Source organism: Ursus arctos, unplaced genomic scaffold (assembly GCF_023065955.2).
Source record: "Ursus arctos isolate Adak ecotype North America unplaced genomic scaffold, UrsArc2.0 scaffold_10, whole genome shotgun sequence".
In the NCBI taxonomy this organism is placed as follows: Eukaryota; Metazoa; Chordata; class Mammalia; order Carnivora; family Ursidae; genus Ursus; species Ursus arctos.
In genome coordinates, this window is record NW_026622764.1 from 12,173,189 (window position 1) to 12,193,166 (window position 19,978).

The 19,978-nt window shown below is 44.4% G+C and overlaps 1 protein-coding gene across 2 annotated transcripts in view; it reads left to right on the plus strand.

The window, feature by feature from the left end:
• Positions 1-19,978, plus strand: part of STK24 (serine/threonine kinase 24) — a 113,707-nt gene that overhangs the window by 44,991 nt on the left and 48,738 nt on the right. For both annotated transcript variants that reach the window (XM_026493508.4, XM_026493507.4), the window contains exon 2: positions 970-1,200. In XM_026493508.4, the coding sequence (XP_026349293.1) occupies positions 970-1,200 (231 nt within the window). The remainder of the gene's footprint in view (positions 1-969; positions 1,201-19,978) is intronic.

Here is a 19,978-nt window from a genome sequence, read left to right on the forward strand (position 1 = left end):
TTCTCCATGTTTCCGTTCCTTGCAAGGACTGGTAGACTTTGAGGGTGGGCCTGGCATCTTCTCGCCCATGGGCAGCATTTTTGATGGAAGGTGTGTTACTTTCTGGGGTTTCAGGAGGTGCCGGCAGAGTTTTGGGCTGGGCGGTTCCTCGTGCTGAGATAAGCAGTGCCCCTAAGTCTCCTTGCTGAATGTCAGTCTCGCCCCTCAGTTTGAGACAGACGCCCCCTCGTACCATTTCCAGGCACCCCCTAGGGATGACAGGTTGCTGCCCGTTGAGAACTCAGTAGCTCACACATCTCTCTGGTCGAGGAGCCGTTAGGATGGGTGTTGGAGTCCCCTTGGGAATGTACACCCCTTGGGAGTGTATGTGTGTTCACCTAATCACGCTAGTGATTAAGAGCTTTCAGAAGCGATTTCAAGGGCATGATGTTTACGAGACAGAAGAAAACAGGTTCTCACTGTTTCCTGGGATCGGGTTAAAATATGTAGGCCAAGGTAGTAGCTGTAGGTGAAGATGCGCAGGCCTGGGCTTTGGATGTGGCCTGTTAGGAAATGGTTATGGTGCCAGTTAAGCTATATTATGGTTTATACCAACCTGACTCAGAAAATTTGGTAGGGGGGGAGCAGAGGGAGAAAAGTAGAATATTTCAAGAGTGTTTTTCAGTAAGTTCATATATCATAACACATTCAAATAAGTGCTTTGGTTTTTATTTAATTATGCAAATGCGAGAGCCCTTCCCAGTTTTTATAATCTGGGTTATTTTCATTTGCACACTTGCCGTGTTTCTTAGAGGCAAGGCTTAGAAATCTCTGTCCTGAGTGCGAAGAGCTGTGGTCACAACCAGCCTGACCCTTAGATGAAGAAGACTGGAAGACTGTGTTCTCTATGTTTGTAAGGAAAAAAGAAAACCTGTCCCCATTTTCTTGTGAGTTACTGAAGTTTCTCTTCTTTTTCCTTCTCTCCTACAGAACCTGAAAGCAGATCCGGAAGAGCTTTTTACAAAACTGGAGAAAATTGGAAAGGGCTCTTTTGGTGAGGTGTTCAAAGGCATTGACCTTCGGACTCAGAAAGTGGTTGCCATAAAAATCATTGATCTGGAAGAAGCTGAAGATGAGATAGAGGACATTCAGCAAGAAATCACAGTGCTGAGTCAGTGTGACAGTCCCTACGTAACCAAATATTATGGATCCTATCTGAAGGTAAGGCTTGAAAGTAAGAATGCGATTTTCCCTGATGCGGTGCTTGACCGAGTCGGATCAGTGTACGTGAAGGACGTCGGTAGCACAGCAGGCATCAGAGGAAGGAGAAATGTTCTAACCTTTGCAATCAAAAGAACCTGGCTTTGATAGTTTTATCTTAAATGTCACCTATAGAAATATATTTTGGTTAAAGTGTTTGTTGAAGTTCCCTTTCAAAGAAGAAAGTATTTCTGAGTGGAACTTGGTCATCAAAGACATATTTCTTCTGAAGGGATTGTAATGACAACCGTGAATTTCCCCAGTTTTAGCATGGTTTATTGTAAAAACTCATGCTGACCTAAGAATATTACCCTTTTGCTATTTTCAGTTATCAAATGTAGTTTAATGTTCCTAAAAAACCGCTGGAACTGATAATGTTCAGTGAGCTAGTTTATCTACATTTGACTTTGAAGAATTCTAGGTAAGTAAATAATTACTTAAAAGAGTTACAGTGCAGCACTACACATTGTCCTTGATTTCACCTAGTTCTGCGAGTAGGAAAAACAAGCATTGAAAATGTTGTTCCAGCCCTTCCTGGGGCCATTTTAGATGTTGTCGGGCACTCTGGTTACACTGCTAAGAAAGCATAAGGCTGTCCCTTGGGTTTCAAGTCCCTTGACTTATGCTTGTTTTACTGACCTTAACAGTGTAGTATCTTCCAGAGTGGGGTTTTGGAACTTTTAAGAATTGGTGAACAAAAATTCTAAAATAACTCTTGTGGAAACTAAAACTTCATAGGTAGAAAGAACTACTTCCTGAGAGAGAGGCAGCAGTAAGCCCAGACAACGTATGGCCAGGCATCCTCCCGACCCGGGTTTATCCTCTCAATTCTTCGTGTTGCAGCTCGCCCCCTACTCTGTTTTCAGAAGGGACAATGCAGGCTTTGGTTTTTGTGGAAATGGGATAATAAGGTTTAAGCAGAAGGATGGACATTTTGAGAACCCATCGATTCACTTAAAATGAATATTTAAAGAAATAAAAATCGAGTGGTAATTCAGCCTCTTTTTGGCAATATGACATAGGTTCAAATGGCAAAGGATGGCAATCTGCCATAGGTCAAATGCAGCCTTTTGAAATGGAAAGAATAAGTTTTGGAGTCTGATGTTTTAGACTTGAATCTTGCTTGTCTTAGTATGTGGCTTTGAGCAAGTTTGTTTGTTTTTTAAAAAATTTCCCTGCTTCCTCATTTGTAAAATGGGAAATTATGGTATATACCTCATTGTTGCAAAGATTAAATGGTATCAAGTATGTAAAAATACCTGGCATGTAGTAGGTATTAATGAATGTTAATTTCCTTCCTTAATTGAATATATTCATACGTATCTCTGAAATTACCTTGCAATGAAGGGCATATTCGCTGAGGTCAAGCGAGGGAGAGGAAGTATGCCAATGATAACAATGGGTGTTGGGGGTGGGGTGCATCCATTTTGGGTCTTGACAGGGCAGAAAGGGAAGCACTGTATGTTTTGATTCCCATGGTCCAAGAGAACATGTGTGACTTCCATACGGGAAAGCAAGGATCTTCTTGATATTAAATTTCTATTGAGAAAAAACAAATAGCCTAAGAAACTCAACTTGAACTCTTTCTGCTGTATCACTTAATATCCTTTGTGAAATGACTTTGACAATACGTTTATAGTAAATTCAGAGTTCGTTTCATGTGGTATGTTGATGTATTTTAATAGGAATCATGGTACCTTTGGCATGGAAGGGTGGAAGATTCTCACAAATTTTTGGTGATTTATGCCAGCTAAGGGTTAACTATGGAAATGATCAGTGGTTTAAAAGTAATTTTTTCAACCCAGTTCTCTGGCAGAATTTTTACTGCATGCTGGAATAGATTGCTTTATTGTGGTCAGACATGGTGTTGACTGTACGTATTTAGAGATTCCATCTGGTATGTCCTGTTCGTGCCTTAGTCACCGATTCTAGAACATACATTCCAAGTCAGCCTAACCTTGATCTAGAGTTGTCCAGTAAATTTATTTGAGTAGCATAATTTCAGCTGCTAGAATACCCCCCCCCCCCTTTATAATAGCTCACATACGATACAAGCTTATTTCTCGCTCACTTGTAGTCCTGATTTATGGGCAGTTTTCCTCCAGACAGTGATTGAGGAACGCTGGTGCCTTCTTTCTTGTTCTTTCCTCTACCTTCCACGCATGGCTGTGCTCGTGGGCCTTAAGTCACCGTGGGAGACTTAAAATGAAGACTCCTGTGAGAAGTGTCCATGTGCCCAGGCCTAGATATAGAACACATTATTTCTGCCCACATTCCCCTGGCCAGTCCTCGGTCGTACCACCACACCTGACTCTGGAGAGGCTGGGAACGACCATCTCCTCCTGTGCTTCGTGGAGCAGGCAGTGGGCTTGGTGCTCAGTGAGCCGTCCATTTCCAAAGCCACTTACTCTGTAAAGGAAGTGTTATAACTCACGGGATGATTTTCTCCACTGACTAGCTTCAGACAGAATGAAAAGTTTTGATAACTTTGTCTAGAGTATCTTATATTTTACTAGGCAGGTTGTCTTTTAGAGAATATAACTGCTTCACGAATGCCAAAGATAATATCACCTTTGGGAAAACTTGACCTTGACTTCTTAAACCGTGTAAAGGCTGATTCTGTCTAATTTGATTAAAAACATAAGGAGCTTCTCTAGTTAAACAATATTAGCCATCAGAAGTTGGGCAGGACAAGAATCCCAACCTATGACCCTATCCACTGGTTCCTGTGTAATGGTTTCACAAAGTTCCTTGGCCCAGAGGAAGAGCCTCAGTGGTGAGCCAGAGGCTCTGTTATCATCTTGGTAGGCTCAGGAAGATTAAGTTCATAAAGTCCTGACTGTCCGGTAAGATACAAATTAAATTGACACATAAGATGAAGGGTCAGTGGGTCTTTGACACCAGGTTGAAAATTACTGTGCTTCCTGTGGCTTTTGTTGTCCTTCTAAAAACTCCCTATAGTATTCAGAGGTAATACTCTTAGTTCTTTAAGGCCTGATGGGAGAGAAGGCCGTCTGTTTTACCTGGTGTTAAGGACTTTCACATACCAAGATTGAGCAGAGAAGAAAGGAGCAGAAACTGGTTTCTTTGTACTGGGTTAGCACTTAAAGTTCCCCTAACTGCGTGTCTGTGGGTTTCTATCATCTGGTCTAGAAAAAGAGGTTAAGCACAATAGGTAATTAGTGGTCTTGAATATATTCAATGCTACTGACGATGAGGGGAATGGGGTTCGTTTCTTACTGTGTGGCTCTGATCAAATCACAGAACTGCAGTGTAGCAGGGTCCTTCCCAGAGACTGAAAACAAAGACAGGTCAGTTGAAGGAGGAGAAGAAATAATTCAGCAATGAGAGCTTAAGGTTCTGTTGATGAATCTGAAGGCTGGATGGGTCTTAAAGGTTACCAGGGACCAGAGAAGAGCTGCATTTGTTGTAGTTCAGGTGTTTAATGTTTGGGAAATTAAACCAGTGAGAATATTTAATTAACCAGACGCCTCTGAGTCCCCACCATAAACCACTGGAATTTCCTGTCACAAAAATATCCACAAGGTCATAATGAAACTGTGTGTGTGTGTGTGTGTGTGTGTGTGCGCGCGAGCGCGCGTGTGTGCAGGGGGTGGTTTGGGTGGTGTTCAGGAGTAGAGGGAAAAGTTTTTGGGTTTTTAATTAGACCATAAAGACATAGTAAGATCATAACAGAGGACATGATGTTGCATAGGAATCTAAGCCTGTTTTCTCTTTGTGCAGCGTTCACAAGTGCTACTCGTCGTCTTCAACTATACAGATCTCTTAACTGTTTTTGTTGTCACTGTTTTGTGGAGATAGGCGGGTCATTAGAATCTGTACTTTGAGGTTCACAGAGTCAAAGCCAGGATTTCAGTCTTGGATATTAGCATAGGTACTTAACCGTCTGGGCGATCTTTAGGCTGCGAACTTCCTCAGGGATAAACCGTAGAAACAGAAACTTCTCTTGCAGGATTAGTGATCAAGATTGAGAACACAGAGATAAAGTGCCTGGCGTGTAGGAGATCTTCAGCAAGTGATAATTCTTTTTTTAATAAGAGATAAGTTATCTGGGCCAAATGACTCAAAATTTATGTCTTTTTTTTTTTTTTTAAGATTTATTTATTTTTTTAGAGGGGGGACGGGCAGAGGAAGAAAGAATCTCAAGCGGACTGACTCCCTGCTGAGTGCAGAGCTCAACCGGGTGGGGGGGTGGGGCTTGATCTCAGGATCCTGAGATCATTATCGGAGCCGAAATCAAGAGTCGGTACACTTAAACTAAAATTAGGTTGATCATTTTTCTTTTATAATAAATTACTTAGTACTTTCAAACATTAAGCCAGCTTAACCAAAGCAAATCGAGTGCAAAGCAAAAAAAAAAAAAAAAATCTGGAAGACAGAAGAGCTGTGTTTCTCTTAGTTGTTTTTGTTGTAGTATTGATACCAAGGAAATGTGGCCATGGAGTGAGTAGTTGTCTAACAGTGGATTCAGATCCCCACCCTAAAACTAAGTTTTTCTTCAGTTCCTAAAAAATATTAGGGTAGTTTTACTCATCAGATTCACTAGAAAACTAACATGGAAAAGTCCCCTGATGAGTTTTAGAAAAACTAAGTGCTCTACGTAAGTACAGATTAGGCTGGTAAAAGGGTTGGCTGTGTTGTGTGCAAGTACACTTTGCAGTAGTTATTTAGAGTTAAATTATTTTGACTTCTGATGTCTTTTTTTTCCCCCTCCTTCTCCAGAGGGAAAATAGTTCCCGATGAAATAGAAAAAACAATCGCTTTGCCCTTAGGGAAAGAAGTAAAAGAAAAATGTGTGTAAATGGCTGGCATCTTTGTGAATGAGGCTGCCGGGTGGATTACCGTCTACCACTTTGCTTACGCTTCTTGTCCCAGTGTGGCTACTAATAGCCTCTCCCTTGACTTTCAGAAGCGTCCAGGTTTGGACAATATAGTCAGCCTACTACGCTTTATCTCCAGAAAAAAGAAAAAAGAAAAAAAAAAAAAACCAAACCAGAACTACAGTCTCTTGCTTCCCCATATTGTATTATAATTTCATGATCATTTTATCTTAGAGATGAAATAAGAGTGTTGTGATGTGATAATAAACATACCTGTTGGGACACGTCTGAATTTCTCTTCACTCACGCTTTTTTCACAGCTGCCTGCCCCGTGGTGGACCCTGCTTTTGTATTGATCTGGTTTAAGACATAGTTAGGAACATAGATGGGTTATTAGTTTTTGGGAAGCATTTCCATTCCCATAGATGCCTGGTACGTGTATAAACTCTTCCTGTGCCTCAGGAATTCTTATGTAAGCGCAGGGGTTCCTTCTCGCTCATGCCTTTCCTGCCCCTGAAGGCAGAGTCCCAGCACATTCTCACTGAGGTAGAGAAAATACGATACTGTTGGTACAGTGCGCGAGCGATGATCTGCAGCTTGATTGAACTTGAGTCAACAAGGCAGATGTAAAGGGCCAGAGAGGAAAGTCAGGATTCTCCTGTTGTTAGGAGGAGTCCCTATGCAGAATGGGACTTTCTGTGGTTGTAACAGAGAAGGGCATGTGAAATTGGGGCCCAGCCCAGCCACCTAAATGTAGTGGGTATGGTACCTTTCTGTACATCCTGCCAGCTGCCCCAGACTGCACGCACCGCTGACGGTGCCTGTGGCCATGTCTGGAGACGACATTTTAGTTGTCACTAGTGGGGGATGGTGCTACGGGCATGCAGGAGTGGGTGGAGACCAGGGATGCTTCTGTATTTCCTGCAGAGCCCAGGACAGCCCCCCAACAGAGTCACCCAGCCCAGGTGTCCGTAATGCCACTGTGGCAACAGTGCTGCCCTGCTGAGTGAACGGTGATCGTCTGTCCCAGAATATAGGTGGAAGGAATGGTATTTCTAGGGCTGGAGTTTAGATTCTGGGAAATATCCCAAGGGGTACTTTGGACAATCTCCGAGACCATGATTATGCCCATGCGATTTTTGTGGCCAGACCACATGGGAGTTTCTGTGAGCAGCGTGAGCAGGACGCGTCCACATTCGGGACAGTGGTTTTATGCTGTCTGGCTCTGCATGCTGGCACTGTCACACAGTGATTTGGGGACAGTGGTATCTGAAAGATGCTTGCCTGGGTGACTTTTGATCTTACATAAGATAGGACAAGGCTGTAGGATTTCTTGGAACATGATGGACCAGTAAGCTTGTTCACAGCAGGTATGGGTACCTAAATATCGTCAGATGACCCTTCCTCATTTAGCGTCTATTATAAATTCTGCTGTTTTAAACAAAGCCCTGGAGACTCATGCTCCTCTGGCTGCCCGGGGATGGTCCCCGAAGTGAGAGGGAGCCTTCCCTCATTATTTAATACCTGGGTGAGTGCCGCATAACCGGAGGCCCGCCTCCCCTTGATAGTTTGCATGTTTTCTTGATGGCAGCCAAGGTCAAAAGTTAATGAATGTGGGGCGCCTGGGTGGCTCGGTCGTTAAGCGTCTGCCTTCGGCTCAGGGCGTGATCCCCGCGTTCTGGGATCGAGCCCCACCTCGGGCTCCTTTGCTGGAAGCCTGCTTCTTCCTCTCCTGCTTCCCCTGCTTGTGTTCCCTCTCTCACTGGCTGTCTCTCTCTGTCAAATAAATAAATAAAAAATCTTAAAAAAAAAACTTAATGAAAAGGCAAGTGAGATGCTGATACCTTATTTGGTTCCCCCCCCCCTTTTTTGCATAAGGTGTTTTTTAATTCTTTTTGGTCACTGTTGTTTTTAAAAATGGCATGTCATTCTTAGTCCTAAAGCAGAGATCGTCCCACTGTAGCCTCTCCGAGTTTTGGGCTAACTGCCTAATCAATAAAATGGCCTATTTCATTCTGTTAAATCAAGCATTGGGTTCCCCCCTTCATATTTCTTTCCGTCTTTTCCATTTACGGACATCAGATGAAGAGTGCGGGGAACCCCCCCCCCCCCCAGTTTTTCAGTTTGTGACACCATCATCATTGATCTGTGTAAGACCCTGGTCTGTTTTCATCCTTTTTATTATATTTCCTCCTTCATCCCGACTGCCTTTTTTCTTTCGTAGCGTAGGTTTTGATATGTCCTAGGATATGTGTGTCCTCAGTAGATGCAATATTTTGTGTACTGTGTATGAGTTTATTTTTCCCTACCACATAGTTGTTTTTCAAAATTTGTACACAGTGGGATTAAACTTTTTTGGGTGTACAGTCCTTACAGTTCCATACATCTTCACACACGTATGGATTCTTATAACTTCCACCATACGTAGGATGCGGAACAAAACCAACATCCCAGAGAATTCCTGACCCCACCCCCACCTCAGCCCCTGGCATCCATTGATCGGCTTTATTTTCCCTGGGGTTTTGCATTTTCCAGAGTGTCCTGTAAATGGAATCACACACCTTTGTTACGTCTTTCAGTTAGCGTATTTGGGGTTCTACGTTCGTGTGGTTCAGTTGTTTGTGCCTTTTTACTGTTGAGTGGTATGCTGTTGTCACGACGTACCGTATTGACCTATTGAAGGGCAACTGGGTAGTTTCCAGAATTGGGCCATTATGCGTAATGTTGCTGTAAATATTCGCCTACAGTGTTTGTATGCACGGAAGCTTTCATTTCTCTAGGATGGATACTGGAAGTAGGATTGCTGAGTCATACGGTTAAATGTATGCTTGATTTCCCACGGCGGCCGTATCATTTTTTTAGCCATGTTCGTAGGCGTGTAACGGTATCTCATTGTGGTTTTAGTTTGCATTTCTCCAGTGACCTACGATTTTGAGTGTCTTTTCATGTGGCTCTTACTATCCCCATCAGCCCTCTGGACTACGTGCTCTGGAGTGGGGTACTTTGTTCGTACCACCGAGTTGTTCTGAATAGCTTTACCACCTTGGACTCCCAAGTTTTTTTGGTTTCTCCTTTTGTTTTTTTTCTCTTTAAAAACAGTTTTAAGGAGATAGAATTCACATGCCGTACAGTTCATCCATTTAAATGCACTCTTCAGTGGTTTCTGGTGTGTTCCCAGAGTTGTGCAGCCGTCACCATAACGAACATTAGAACACTGTCATCATCCCCGAAAGAAACCTGTACCCGTGACAGGGCATGCTGCATTTCCTCCCACTTGCCCAGCCCTAGGCAACCACGGATCTATCTGTCTCTATAGATTTGCCTATTCTGGAAACTTCATATAAATGGAATCCTATGATATGTGGCTTTTTGTAACTGGCTTCCTTGATTTAGCATAATTTTTTTAAAGTGCATGCATGTTCGAGCATGTGCTGATACTTCGTTCCTTTTCACGGCCGAATAGTAGTCTGTTGTATGTATATACCACATACATATTTCTGTTTTTTAGTGTTTGATATGTATATTCAGATTATTGATTTTTAAAAAATAATTGAATCTTTTTTTAAAGATTTTTTATTCATTTATTTGAGAGAGCGAGAGGAGAGCGTGCACATGGAGAGGGGGAGGGGGAGAGGGAGAAGCAGGCTCCCCGCTGAGCAGGAAGCCTGATGCGGGACTCAGTCCTAGGACCCTGGGATCATGACCTGAGCCAAAGGCAGAGCTTAACCTACTGAGCCCTCCAGGTGCCCCAAGGTTACTGATTTTTGAAGTCCATGTTAGATATCACAAGTATCTTCTCTGATTCTTGCACTTTTAACTGAGAGGTATCCTCTGTTGAAAGAAATTTTTGATTCTAATATAGTTCAGTCCATCAGTTTTTCACCTTCTGGTTTGTGCCTTTGGGATCCTGTTTAAGGAATCCACTAGTTCCCTAAGGTTGTAAAGTGTTTACAGTTGTTTCTTCTATTAGCCTTATCGTTTTGCTTTTTATTAGATCTTTATCTGGTATGTAGCGGGAAGTAGCGATTTTATTTTTCTCTGTATAGTGGGATAGATTTTCCGTTACTAGTTTATAAATGATCTGTCCTTTCCCCACTCAGGTACGATGCTGTCGCACACCAAAGTCCTATATTTCTAGGTGTACTTCTGGATTTTCTATTCTCTTGCGAGGCCAATATCATTCATGTTGTATGCGTGTGATTATTAGCTTGGCTTTAAGTCTTAGTATCTGGAAGGGATAACCCTCTTCACCTCTCCCACATACAAACAAAAGCTTTGCATGAGGTCTTTGAAGATCTTTATTCTACAGTACAAGGTTTAGAATGAACTTGCACATTTTGTTTAAAATCCTACTGAAATTTAAAAATTTATTTTTAAGGAGAATTGACATCTCAAGCCAAACACAAATGCCTTTTCTTTTGGGTTGTCGTTTTGTGAACTTTAATAAAGTTAAATTTTTCCCATAAAATATCTTGTGGATTTGTAGGTCAGTTCCTAGACACATACCTTTAATTGCTATTTTGCATGGTATATTTTTGGGTTGCTTAGGTAAGGGCATTGTGATGATTTTTTCACATTGTTTTTGCTAATCTTGCTGAATTCTTGTTAGTTTTCTATGCATATGCTCACATCTGTAAATAATGGTAGTTTTCTGTCTTCCCTTCCACCCTCATCAGCATCTTCCATCTCAGATTTCGGCTGTGACCTCTAGTACTGCGTTGATTATGTAGTGATAGGAGGATATACCGTGTTGTTCCTGATTGTAACGAAAACGCATCTTAAATTTTTCTTTAACGGGTATGGTGTTCGATACAGAGTTCCGGTGTGTAGGCTTTTTTCTTTTTTTAAATAAGGAAGTCGTCCTCTATTTCTAGTTAGAGAGCTTTTTAAAAACAAAGTAACAAACCACAGCACTTGTTTTTTTTCCTGTAGTTTTAAAGATAGTATGTGATTTTTCTGTTTCAGTCTTGGTGTCAGTAGGTGTCAGTCGGCGAGATCCGAGGTGTGCCCTTGCCGACTTGGGAGAAAGAAAATTGTCTTCACAGAGTGAGGAAGGTCTTCTCTAGCTGAGGCTAAGGCTTCTCTTCGGAGCAGGTGGCCCCGCTGGCCTGCAGTTTTGCATAACACTCACAGAGTGAGCGGAGAAGTAGAACCGGACCTTGCCTTGGACAATAGGCTGCCGCAGGGGCCCCATCACCAACATTCCCAGCCTCCTCTTTCCTTCCTGGTCATGGGTTAGGAATGATGCTGAGACAGCGAATTTGCGACAGCTGTTCGATGACTGAGTGATTTACTCGAACCTGTCGGGCAGTTACTCTGCATTTTGGCTCCCAAACCTTGTGTGGGTTCCTGGTGTGGAGGGGTGACTGGCTCAAAGCAGCTGACCCGAAAACGCTGCACCCTGGCTTGTGTGTTGAATTTGAGAAGAGATTCCCAGGTTGCAGAAAAATTCTGTATTTTGAACCTGGCAAGGAGGGATTACTTGTGGGACAATACCTCCATGGAGCTGTCTCTTTTGGGATTGTTCAGATGGTATCTGGAAGGTCTGGGTGGTCGTCATTTCCATGTACGCACCTTGGAATTGTTTCTCCCTTTGCTGGGGACTGTCTAAGATACACTTGGGAGTATTTTTGGTGGCGGTGAGAAGAGAGGAAGGATGGATCCTGGGTGGTTTGGACTGCCCTGGTGAACCACATGGTTCTTTGTATTTTTGAATTTACTCTAATACTAAATATTTTTCATGCATTGGTTTTAGATTCCACTTAGCTACTTTCCCTCTGCATTTTGGGCCAGGTAGGTTTGTGAGATATTGAGGCTCCGGCTTGATGTGGAACAGAGAGGCTTGGGGATTGGGGGAAGGGTCTTTGAATTTGGTTTTGGGAAATATCCTACAGGAGCTAGAGAAGAGACCTAGTTGGAAAGGGAAAGGTTGCCTTTACCCATCACCTTTCTGTTCTTTTCTAGCCCCTCTGACCCCAAGTCCTAGAGATCTGGAGCCCTGCCTCTGAAGATCTAGTCCTGGCTCTGAATCTTGGACCTGTGTCCTCATCTGCAAAATGAAGTTCCTTTCAGTCTCTGATTTGGCTTAGCTTGCCATTTAATAAGTCTTTTTTTTTAATTAGAGAGTGAGCACACACAGGCGCACGGGGGGTGGTGGTGGTGGAGAATCCCAAGCTTGCTCCTTGCAGAGCCTGACTTGGGGCTCAGTCTCACGACCCTGAGATCATGACCTGAGCCGAAATGCAAAGTCTGACACTTCACCGACTGTGCCACCCAGGCGCCCCTAATAAGCAATTTTTACGCACAGAGAAATTAGAATCCTAGATTATCAGAGCAGGAAGGGACTTTGCAGGCTCCTGGCACGGTCTTTAGTCTCTGGATTAGAAAACCTAGGCACGGACGAGCTGCATGATTTCCTCTTCTCCCAGTATCAGAGTTGAGCTGGGTTCAGGGCTGCGGGCTCCTCGTTCCTCGTCCACCATTCGCTTCCAGGCACCTGACTTTTGTCCTGTCAGATACTTTCCCCTTTTCCTTGTTGGATTCCCTCTGTCTGGTGGCTTGTTTCCCCTTCAGTGAAGGAGATTTCAGAGGTCTCATCCGCAGTTTAGCCCATTTTGTATGAGCTGAGCCATTCAGTCCTAAGGATCGGCGTCCTCACTGTTGCTTACCTAGGCACCCGCCCCTTCCTGCCTCTGGGACAGCGATCCATCACCGTGTGCTGCGGTGGCCTCAGGCCGGAGGCTCCTGAGGCCTGGCTGCACCTGGAGATTCTGTTTTTTTTTGTTCTCAACTGTGGCCTACACGGGGGCGGGGGGGGGGGGTCCTAAAAGCTCCCCAGGTGAGTCTGATGTGAGGTCACAGGTGAAAGTCATCCATCTGTAGGATCACCTTGAGGAGAAAGAGCATCAGCGGAGAGCAGCGCTAAGGATGTTTTCAGTGTTGGAGGAAACACCAACTCAGGAGGGTTAAACAAGAAGGGTGTACGTTTCCTCACAGCAAAAACTCTAGGAGAAGGGTGGCTCCAGTGTCCTCAAGGATCCAGGTTCCTTCTTTCTTTTCATATTGCAGTCCTCAGGGTCTTAACTTGGCCTGTGGCGGATAAAGGGCCATTCTTTTTCTGGAAGAGTGTTCTTCAGGTACAGGAAACCTTTCTCAGGCCACCTCCTGACAACATTTCATTCATCAGAGCTAGGTCATAGCCTGGTCCTCAGTTAGCCCCTGGCTGGAGGGATGGGGCCACCTTGTTGGCCCCCACCAAATAGGACTGACTTCTTCATTTTTTTTCCCCTTAAGTTTACTTAGTAGTAGTAGTAGTAGTAGCGGTAATCTCTGCAGTCCATGTGGGGCTGGAACTCATGACCCTGAGATCAAGAGTTGCGTGCTCCTCTCACTGAGCCAGCCAGGCGCCCCTAGGGTTTACTTCTTGAGCTGGAGAAGAGTGGGTTTCCCCCAGAGTCACAAAGTCAAGGGAGAGAGAAGGGGAAATGTTGGTTGAATAAATCAACCAACAGAGCCTCTGAAAAGGAATTCTGTTAGGTCCTGCCCTAGACATGCCTGTTTGCGGAGCTCTCTGCCACCACTGCTGTGGGGAATCTGGCGTGTGCTCACCTGTGAGCATTCCCTTTGCTGGGGGCCATTGAGATTCTACTGGAAGCTTGAGCAAATTAGCCAGACACTGGACCTGCAGTCGCCTGGCCCTCGGTCATCTTTTCACACCTGCCTTGAATCTGAGGCTGAGTTATCATCTTCAGATGTCCTAGTGCTGAATTTTTACCTAGCGCCACCTCATTTCTCGGGTAGTTTAGCAAGAGAAATTCTTGCCTAGCAGGTGTTGACCTTAAAAGTAAAATAGTTATTTTACCAGCAAAATAAATTTATTTGGGGATAGCAGAGGAATTGCAACTTGGGACTAGCAAGCTGTCACAAAAGCCATAGTCAAGTTCAGAGAACAAAGGACAGGAAGGCTTTTTTTATAGAGGAAAGGGGGAGCTGGGCGGGGCTCTTATAAAAAAAAAAGTCCATTGGACTGAATGGGGGAATTGGAAGTGTTGTAGTGGCTTCTCATTGGCTGAGTTGTGACTGTCTCTCTTTGGCTGGGGTGTTGCCCGGGAAGGAGAAAGTTCCTCTTGCTGGAGTGGTAAAGTATAGGCTTCTTTCTGTTGGGGCTGTAAAGGGTTGTAAAAAGTGGTAGGGTGTGAGAGGCCCCCCTTCTGGCCTCCCAACTCCGTTTTAAATGAGGTTTCCTTTATTCATTTTTGACACCTTTAAATGGTTTATTCACTCTTTGGTGCATAGATGGTCGTTACCTCTGTAGCTCGTGTATTGAATGAATGAATGAATTTGAATTTGTTTCAGTAGCTATGGCCCGCTTTGACATAGGTCCAGAAGCCTCGCCAGCACCTAAGAAATCTTTCCTGTGTGGCTGGTAATTGGACTCCCTTGCAGTAACGGGGGCCAGCTTCGGCTGCCAGAGCCGGCTGTCACATGAGCTGTGCAGGGCAGCCCTGTCCCTCTTGCTCCTTGGCTTACACCCAGTCTCTGCCAAGAATCCCGTTTTGGTTTTGTGGTCCTGTAGCTTTCTTCGTTAGCACCTCCTTCCTTGTTCCTCACCTGTGGATGATTCTGTGGTGGCCCATAAAACAGTCTGGCAGAGTGTGCGTTCCGTCTCCGTATAGCCATTCCGGTTACTTCAAGTAGCCTGCCCTTATCCGCAGGGCACTCGTTCCAAGACCCCCAGTGGATGCTTCAAACTGCAGATCGTACCAAGCCCTGTATATGCTATGTTTTCTCTTAAATGTGCATACGTGATAAAGTTGAATTTATAAATTAAGCACAGTAAGAGATTAACAATAACGATTGTAATAACAATAATAAAGTAAAACAATTATTATAATAATAACATCTGTGAATGTGCTCTCTCTCTCTCTCAAAATACCTTACTGTATTTACCTTTCTGATGATGTTGTGAGTTGATAAAATGCCTACATGATGAGATGAAGTGAGGGGCATGACAGAGGCATTGACCTTTTGGACCTTTCCTCGGGAGGAGGATCATTTGCTTCCGGACTGTGGTTTAGTGCCGGTAACGGAAACTGCCAAGAGCAAAGCCATGGATAAGGGGGGAATTGCTGTGTTAGCAAACTCGCTTTCTGCAGAGCCGAGGTCTTCTGATAAATTGCCTTTGTTTCCTCTTCATCCGTACATCCTAGGGCAGGTCCTTTGTGGTAGCATTCCTTTTTTGTCTGACATCTGAGACTCTCTGGGCTCCAAAGGATTGACTGAGATGGAGTTAGTTCCTGGTCCTGTGGGGGCAGGGAGGTGGTTTAGATGCTTGCTTCTTGAGAACCTACCAGACCTAAAGGTTTTATTGGTATGTTTAAGAGTGCTTTTGTCACTTTTTTGATGATTCATTTTTAGAGAGGCAGATTAATTTGTTAGGTGACTTTTTTCCCTCCTTTTAACTGGATATCTATAACATGTATTTGGGGGAAAAACACATATTTGAGCCATATTTATAAAACACAGAAACATTCTTCCTCATTAAACTCTTTAGGAGTAGATTGCTTTCTTCCTTTTGTGTGTGTGTGATGCACAGATCACTGTAAACAGAGTACTCTGATTTCTGTTTACTTGCGTTATTGCAGTGGCAAGGATCAGATATCGTAAGGCATTTCTTTGCCAGAAGGAAAGGATTTTTTTAAGAAAGTAAATTTTGAGATGATATGCAATAGAACATACACAAATAGCTTTGCTCGCTGTGCAGTTGGAAAGTATGATGTTTTGGCATTGGGGGGCTCTTGGCTTACTGCAGATCGAATTGCTAAAAACAGTTTATATATAACCCGTTAAGTAGACCAAGCATTGTGACACTGGATTAGGTACTTAGTTTACTGAATTTTCATGATTTTCAGTTGACTTGGTTTGAGATTGACTTTCTGGTTATATGTTTGATTGGACTCTTCCCTGTTGTTATAAGTGAAATCAGTAGAGGTCAGTGTTAAGGTTGATTATGGACCAATGCTTATGGAAGCTCATCACCTACATATCTTGCTTATATACAAGTCTTCTCTTGCTTCTAGCCAAGGCTGGGCTATGGTGGCACATGGATTTTGCAGTCATTATTGCTCACATATCCTAAATAGGCCTGATGAGGTGGAGTTGGCTTGTGTTCAGTAGCATGAAGACTTTCTGCCTTTCTCTCGTTCCTTTGATGGATCTATGTTTCTGGACACTTTCCTGAAAGTTGAGATCCATTCAGAGGCTGACAGACTTGTTCCTAGAAGAAAGGGGGCATAAATATGCCAAATGCAAAACCACAATGATTTCTTTGATTGCAGGGACCTTTGGGCCAGCTTGCAGTAAGAACTTGCCTTTAGAAGATCCTTTGGTTCCCATCAATGTCTCCCTCTCCTCAAAGGGATGGCAGCCCGATGGACAGTGGGCACATGACCCTGGCATCGACAGACTTCCACGGAGGTAAGCTGCTCTGTCAGTGCTGCCCAGACAGACAGGTGCCTTCCTCATCAGTCCCGAGCCCTGCCTCCATCCACACCGTATACACACATGCTCAGAGGACCTGAGGTTTTTTCTCTTCCTAAGGTGACAAACAGCCCTTCTTGCACAGGGATTACAGATGAGTGGAGTGAGAGCCAGCCGTGGCAACTTTCTCCTAGTTGAGGGACAGGAATTTCCAGGTTGGTGGCCTTGAATTCATGGTCAGTCCTTCATGGCTTTGTGTCTGTCTTTCACTGCGCATTGGGCTAATTCTGGTCACTGGGAGCAGCTGTTGCTATTTGGCGACAAGCTGCACAGAGTCTGTCCCTTCTTGCTTAATTCTATTAGTGGAGATACTGTTGATGGAGTTGCTGGTAACCACTGGGGTGATACCCTGGCCAGACTCTGGTGCAGGCATGTGCGATTTCAGAGACCAAGCTTGGAACTTTCTAGAAGGTATTGCTCCAGATCTTGACCCAAGGAGGGCACGGTGCAGCAGACATTTACGTTTCCTTAGAAAGTGGATTGCAGCCCTGCGTAGGCACGATTGTCGTTGGCAGAGATTCTGCTTTCTCCTGCTGTGTTACTTTAGTCTTAAAGGGCCAGATATATCAGAATAAATTAGTGTGTTTCTTAGCGTATTTCCCTTGTTGTTTTATTTCCTGTCTTCAATTAAGAGCTTCAGTTGCAGGGTTGAAATGAGAAATCTTAACTGACCTCCCTGAGAGAAGCTGCTGGGAGCCAAGTTTCACTTTTACCATGTCCATGTAAAACTTTGGAAGCTTCAGTACAGTTGTTGCTATTGATTTTAACCTGAGTATGATCTTCTCACCTCGATAGACCTCCCGTTTCCCTTCTTGACGAAGCGAGGAGAGGAGTGTGTTTGAGTGTGGCAGGACTTGCTGGCCGTTGCAGGTGTAAGGAGTCCTGGTTCTTGTGTGGCTGTGCTCCATAGAACGTAGCAGGCGCCGTGCGGAGTGGGCACGTGTGCTGCCTGTGAGCTGTGGTCCGTGAGAGTCCCCGTGGTTCTAGTGACCTTACTGAACGTTTCCTTCATGCCAACTTGTACACATTTTTAAGAAAGGAAGAAGCTTCCATGATAAGCTTGTGGTTTTTTATTCTCAACTCTTCAGATCACCTTTAGGTCTATTACAAAGATTTCCTTCGTAAGCTCCTGGCACGTCGAGGAGCTGTGCTCTTTTAAGGCTCTGGCTGGTGTGGAATGTATTAGGCAGATTATCTCCTGGTTCTTACACGTTCTTATACTTTTCAGGTCCCCACTGTTGTGTTTACCTTCTAAGAGGCTCATAAAGCCACCCGCAATCCCTTGCTCTTTCTCTTCTGGACTGTGTGAACAAAGCGGCAGCTTTCATGAGCGGTGGCAATACCAACAGAGCTTCCCTGTGATAGCGGGAGGTTCTGAGCTCAAGGCTGTTAAATGAATTTAATTCTAGCTTCACTGCTTGGTTTAATAATGTACCAAGTTTGATATTACATTTTCTGATTTTAATCAAGTTTCTGCCTCCAATTTATATTCGAGAAATGAGAACTAGTCCACCGGAGCAGCTGTCAACAAAAGCAGCACGTTCTTAGTCTCTGACTTTCTTCTTGCTTCTTTGAGCAGGAATTACTGGGTCCCTTAATCTTCTGCTGGCCGCACCATGAGTGTGCAGGGTTGTGTCCGTCTTTCAGTTGTTTTGAAAAGCACCATCTTGGTGAATTGGGATCCCTTACTTGGCCGTTGTGTTTAGGACTGGTGCCCCTAGAGCACATGGAAGAAGTGTTCGCTTGTACTGTACTGAAAAAAATTTATGGCAGACATTTCCAGTATGTTCAATATGAGATTTTTTGTGAGCCCTTCATTACTAGGATCTGAGGTGTCTTTCCCCACAGGTAATCCTCACAGATCTTTTTTTTTTTTTTTTTTTTAACATTGTTAATGGGATTTTACCAATGTGAAGAAAGTACTTGGGATGACCAGTGCCAGCCTCTTTCTCCAAGAGCGTATTGCAACTGTGTTTGTGCCTGAAGGTCATACTCTCCCTTGATCTTAAGACCCAGTGTCTAGGGCTCCAAGGCTTTGGGTCAGGTGCATTTCTTCCTCCTGCTGCCATCATTCGTGGCTCACCAGTTCCTGTGCTTACTGAGCTCTGCTGCTGTGTCTTGATCCCAGATCACAGGCCTGGTCTCTGTGCCTGAAGCTTGTTCGGTGTAGCGAGGGAAAGAGAGACATAGCCGGGCGGGTGTCAGGCTGAGTAAGTGCTCTGATGCGGGGAGCTTGAGTTTGTGCTTGGAGCACACAGGAGGGGCACCCGTCCGGGACAGGAGGGGGAAGCCAGGATGAGGGCAGGGGGAGATGGGGTGCGGGGCCTCCAGGATCTGTTTCTTGGAGTTGATGTGGCACTGATTTAGGATTGGAAAACCGAGCCAGCAGCTCAAGGAAGAGAGCCTTGATAGGCTTTGGAGAGCCTGGGAGAAGCCCTCGGACAGAGGGCGAGAAGGTGGGCGAGACTTAGAGGAGGGCGATATCGGAAATTTCTTAATAAAGACACTGAACCGAAGGAGGGAGAAAGGAAAGCGACTGGAGCTGTGGGCCATAGAAAGGAGCCGTCATTCTGTGACTGCTCTGTTAGGCTTGTTGCACTGTGGGCTTACGGATGAGTGTCGTTCAGGGTCAGGCGACTGGAGTGTGAATTGGATATGATCCCACCGGTCAGTTCTATACATGCACCCAATTTTCAGATAGCATAGTTTTCTGTTCCTAAATTGAAAACGAAAATAGAATTTCACTTGATGAGTGAAAGTTCAGCAGTTGTCTTGGGTCTCTACCTGCCTCTCTTGGCTGTTGCCAGTGCTGTGCCCACCTCTGGCTGGCTGAGGAAGAGGAGGGGCCATCAGGGCATGGGAGGAGGGAGAGAGGTGCAGAACTCTTGGCAGACCCGCTTGAGGGGCTCCCTGGGAGGCTGTGCAGGCCAGCCCCAGTTCCATTCCTGAAATCTGAACAGTTTTTACTCATTTGGTTAATTAGAGACGCTGGTGTTTCAGAGCACACATAAGAGGTGTGAATAATGGTATATAAATATTGTTGGAACCCTCTGTTGTGGTTTCCCTTTCTTTTTTTTTCTTGTCTTCTGGTTTCAGAGTTTAAGCAGTAACTGGGGTGACTGGATTGGTTCTGGAAAGACAGTCTGTTATCTAACCTGCCGTGGATATGCATGTTTTAGTCATCATGTATAGTAGGGAAAGGTGTGGGCACTTGAGGGCATGGAGGTGTGAAGCTTTCCAAGCCTAGATGTGTAATTAAAAAGGCAAGTAGCCCGTTGTTCTCATGAGTCTCCTGAATAACGGAATTTGCCACTAACAACACTGTATTTCATTAGGTTGTGCCTACCCAACTTGCGTCT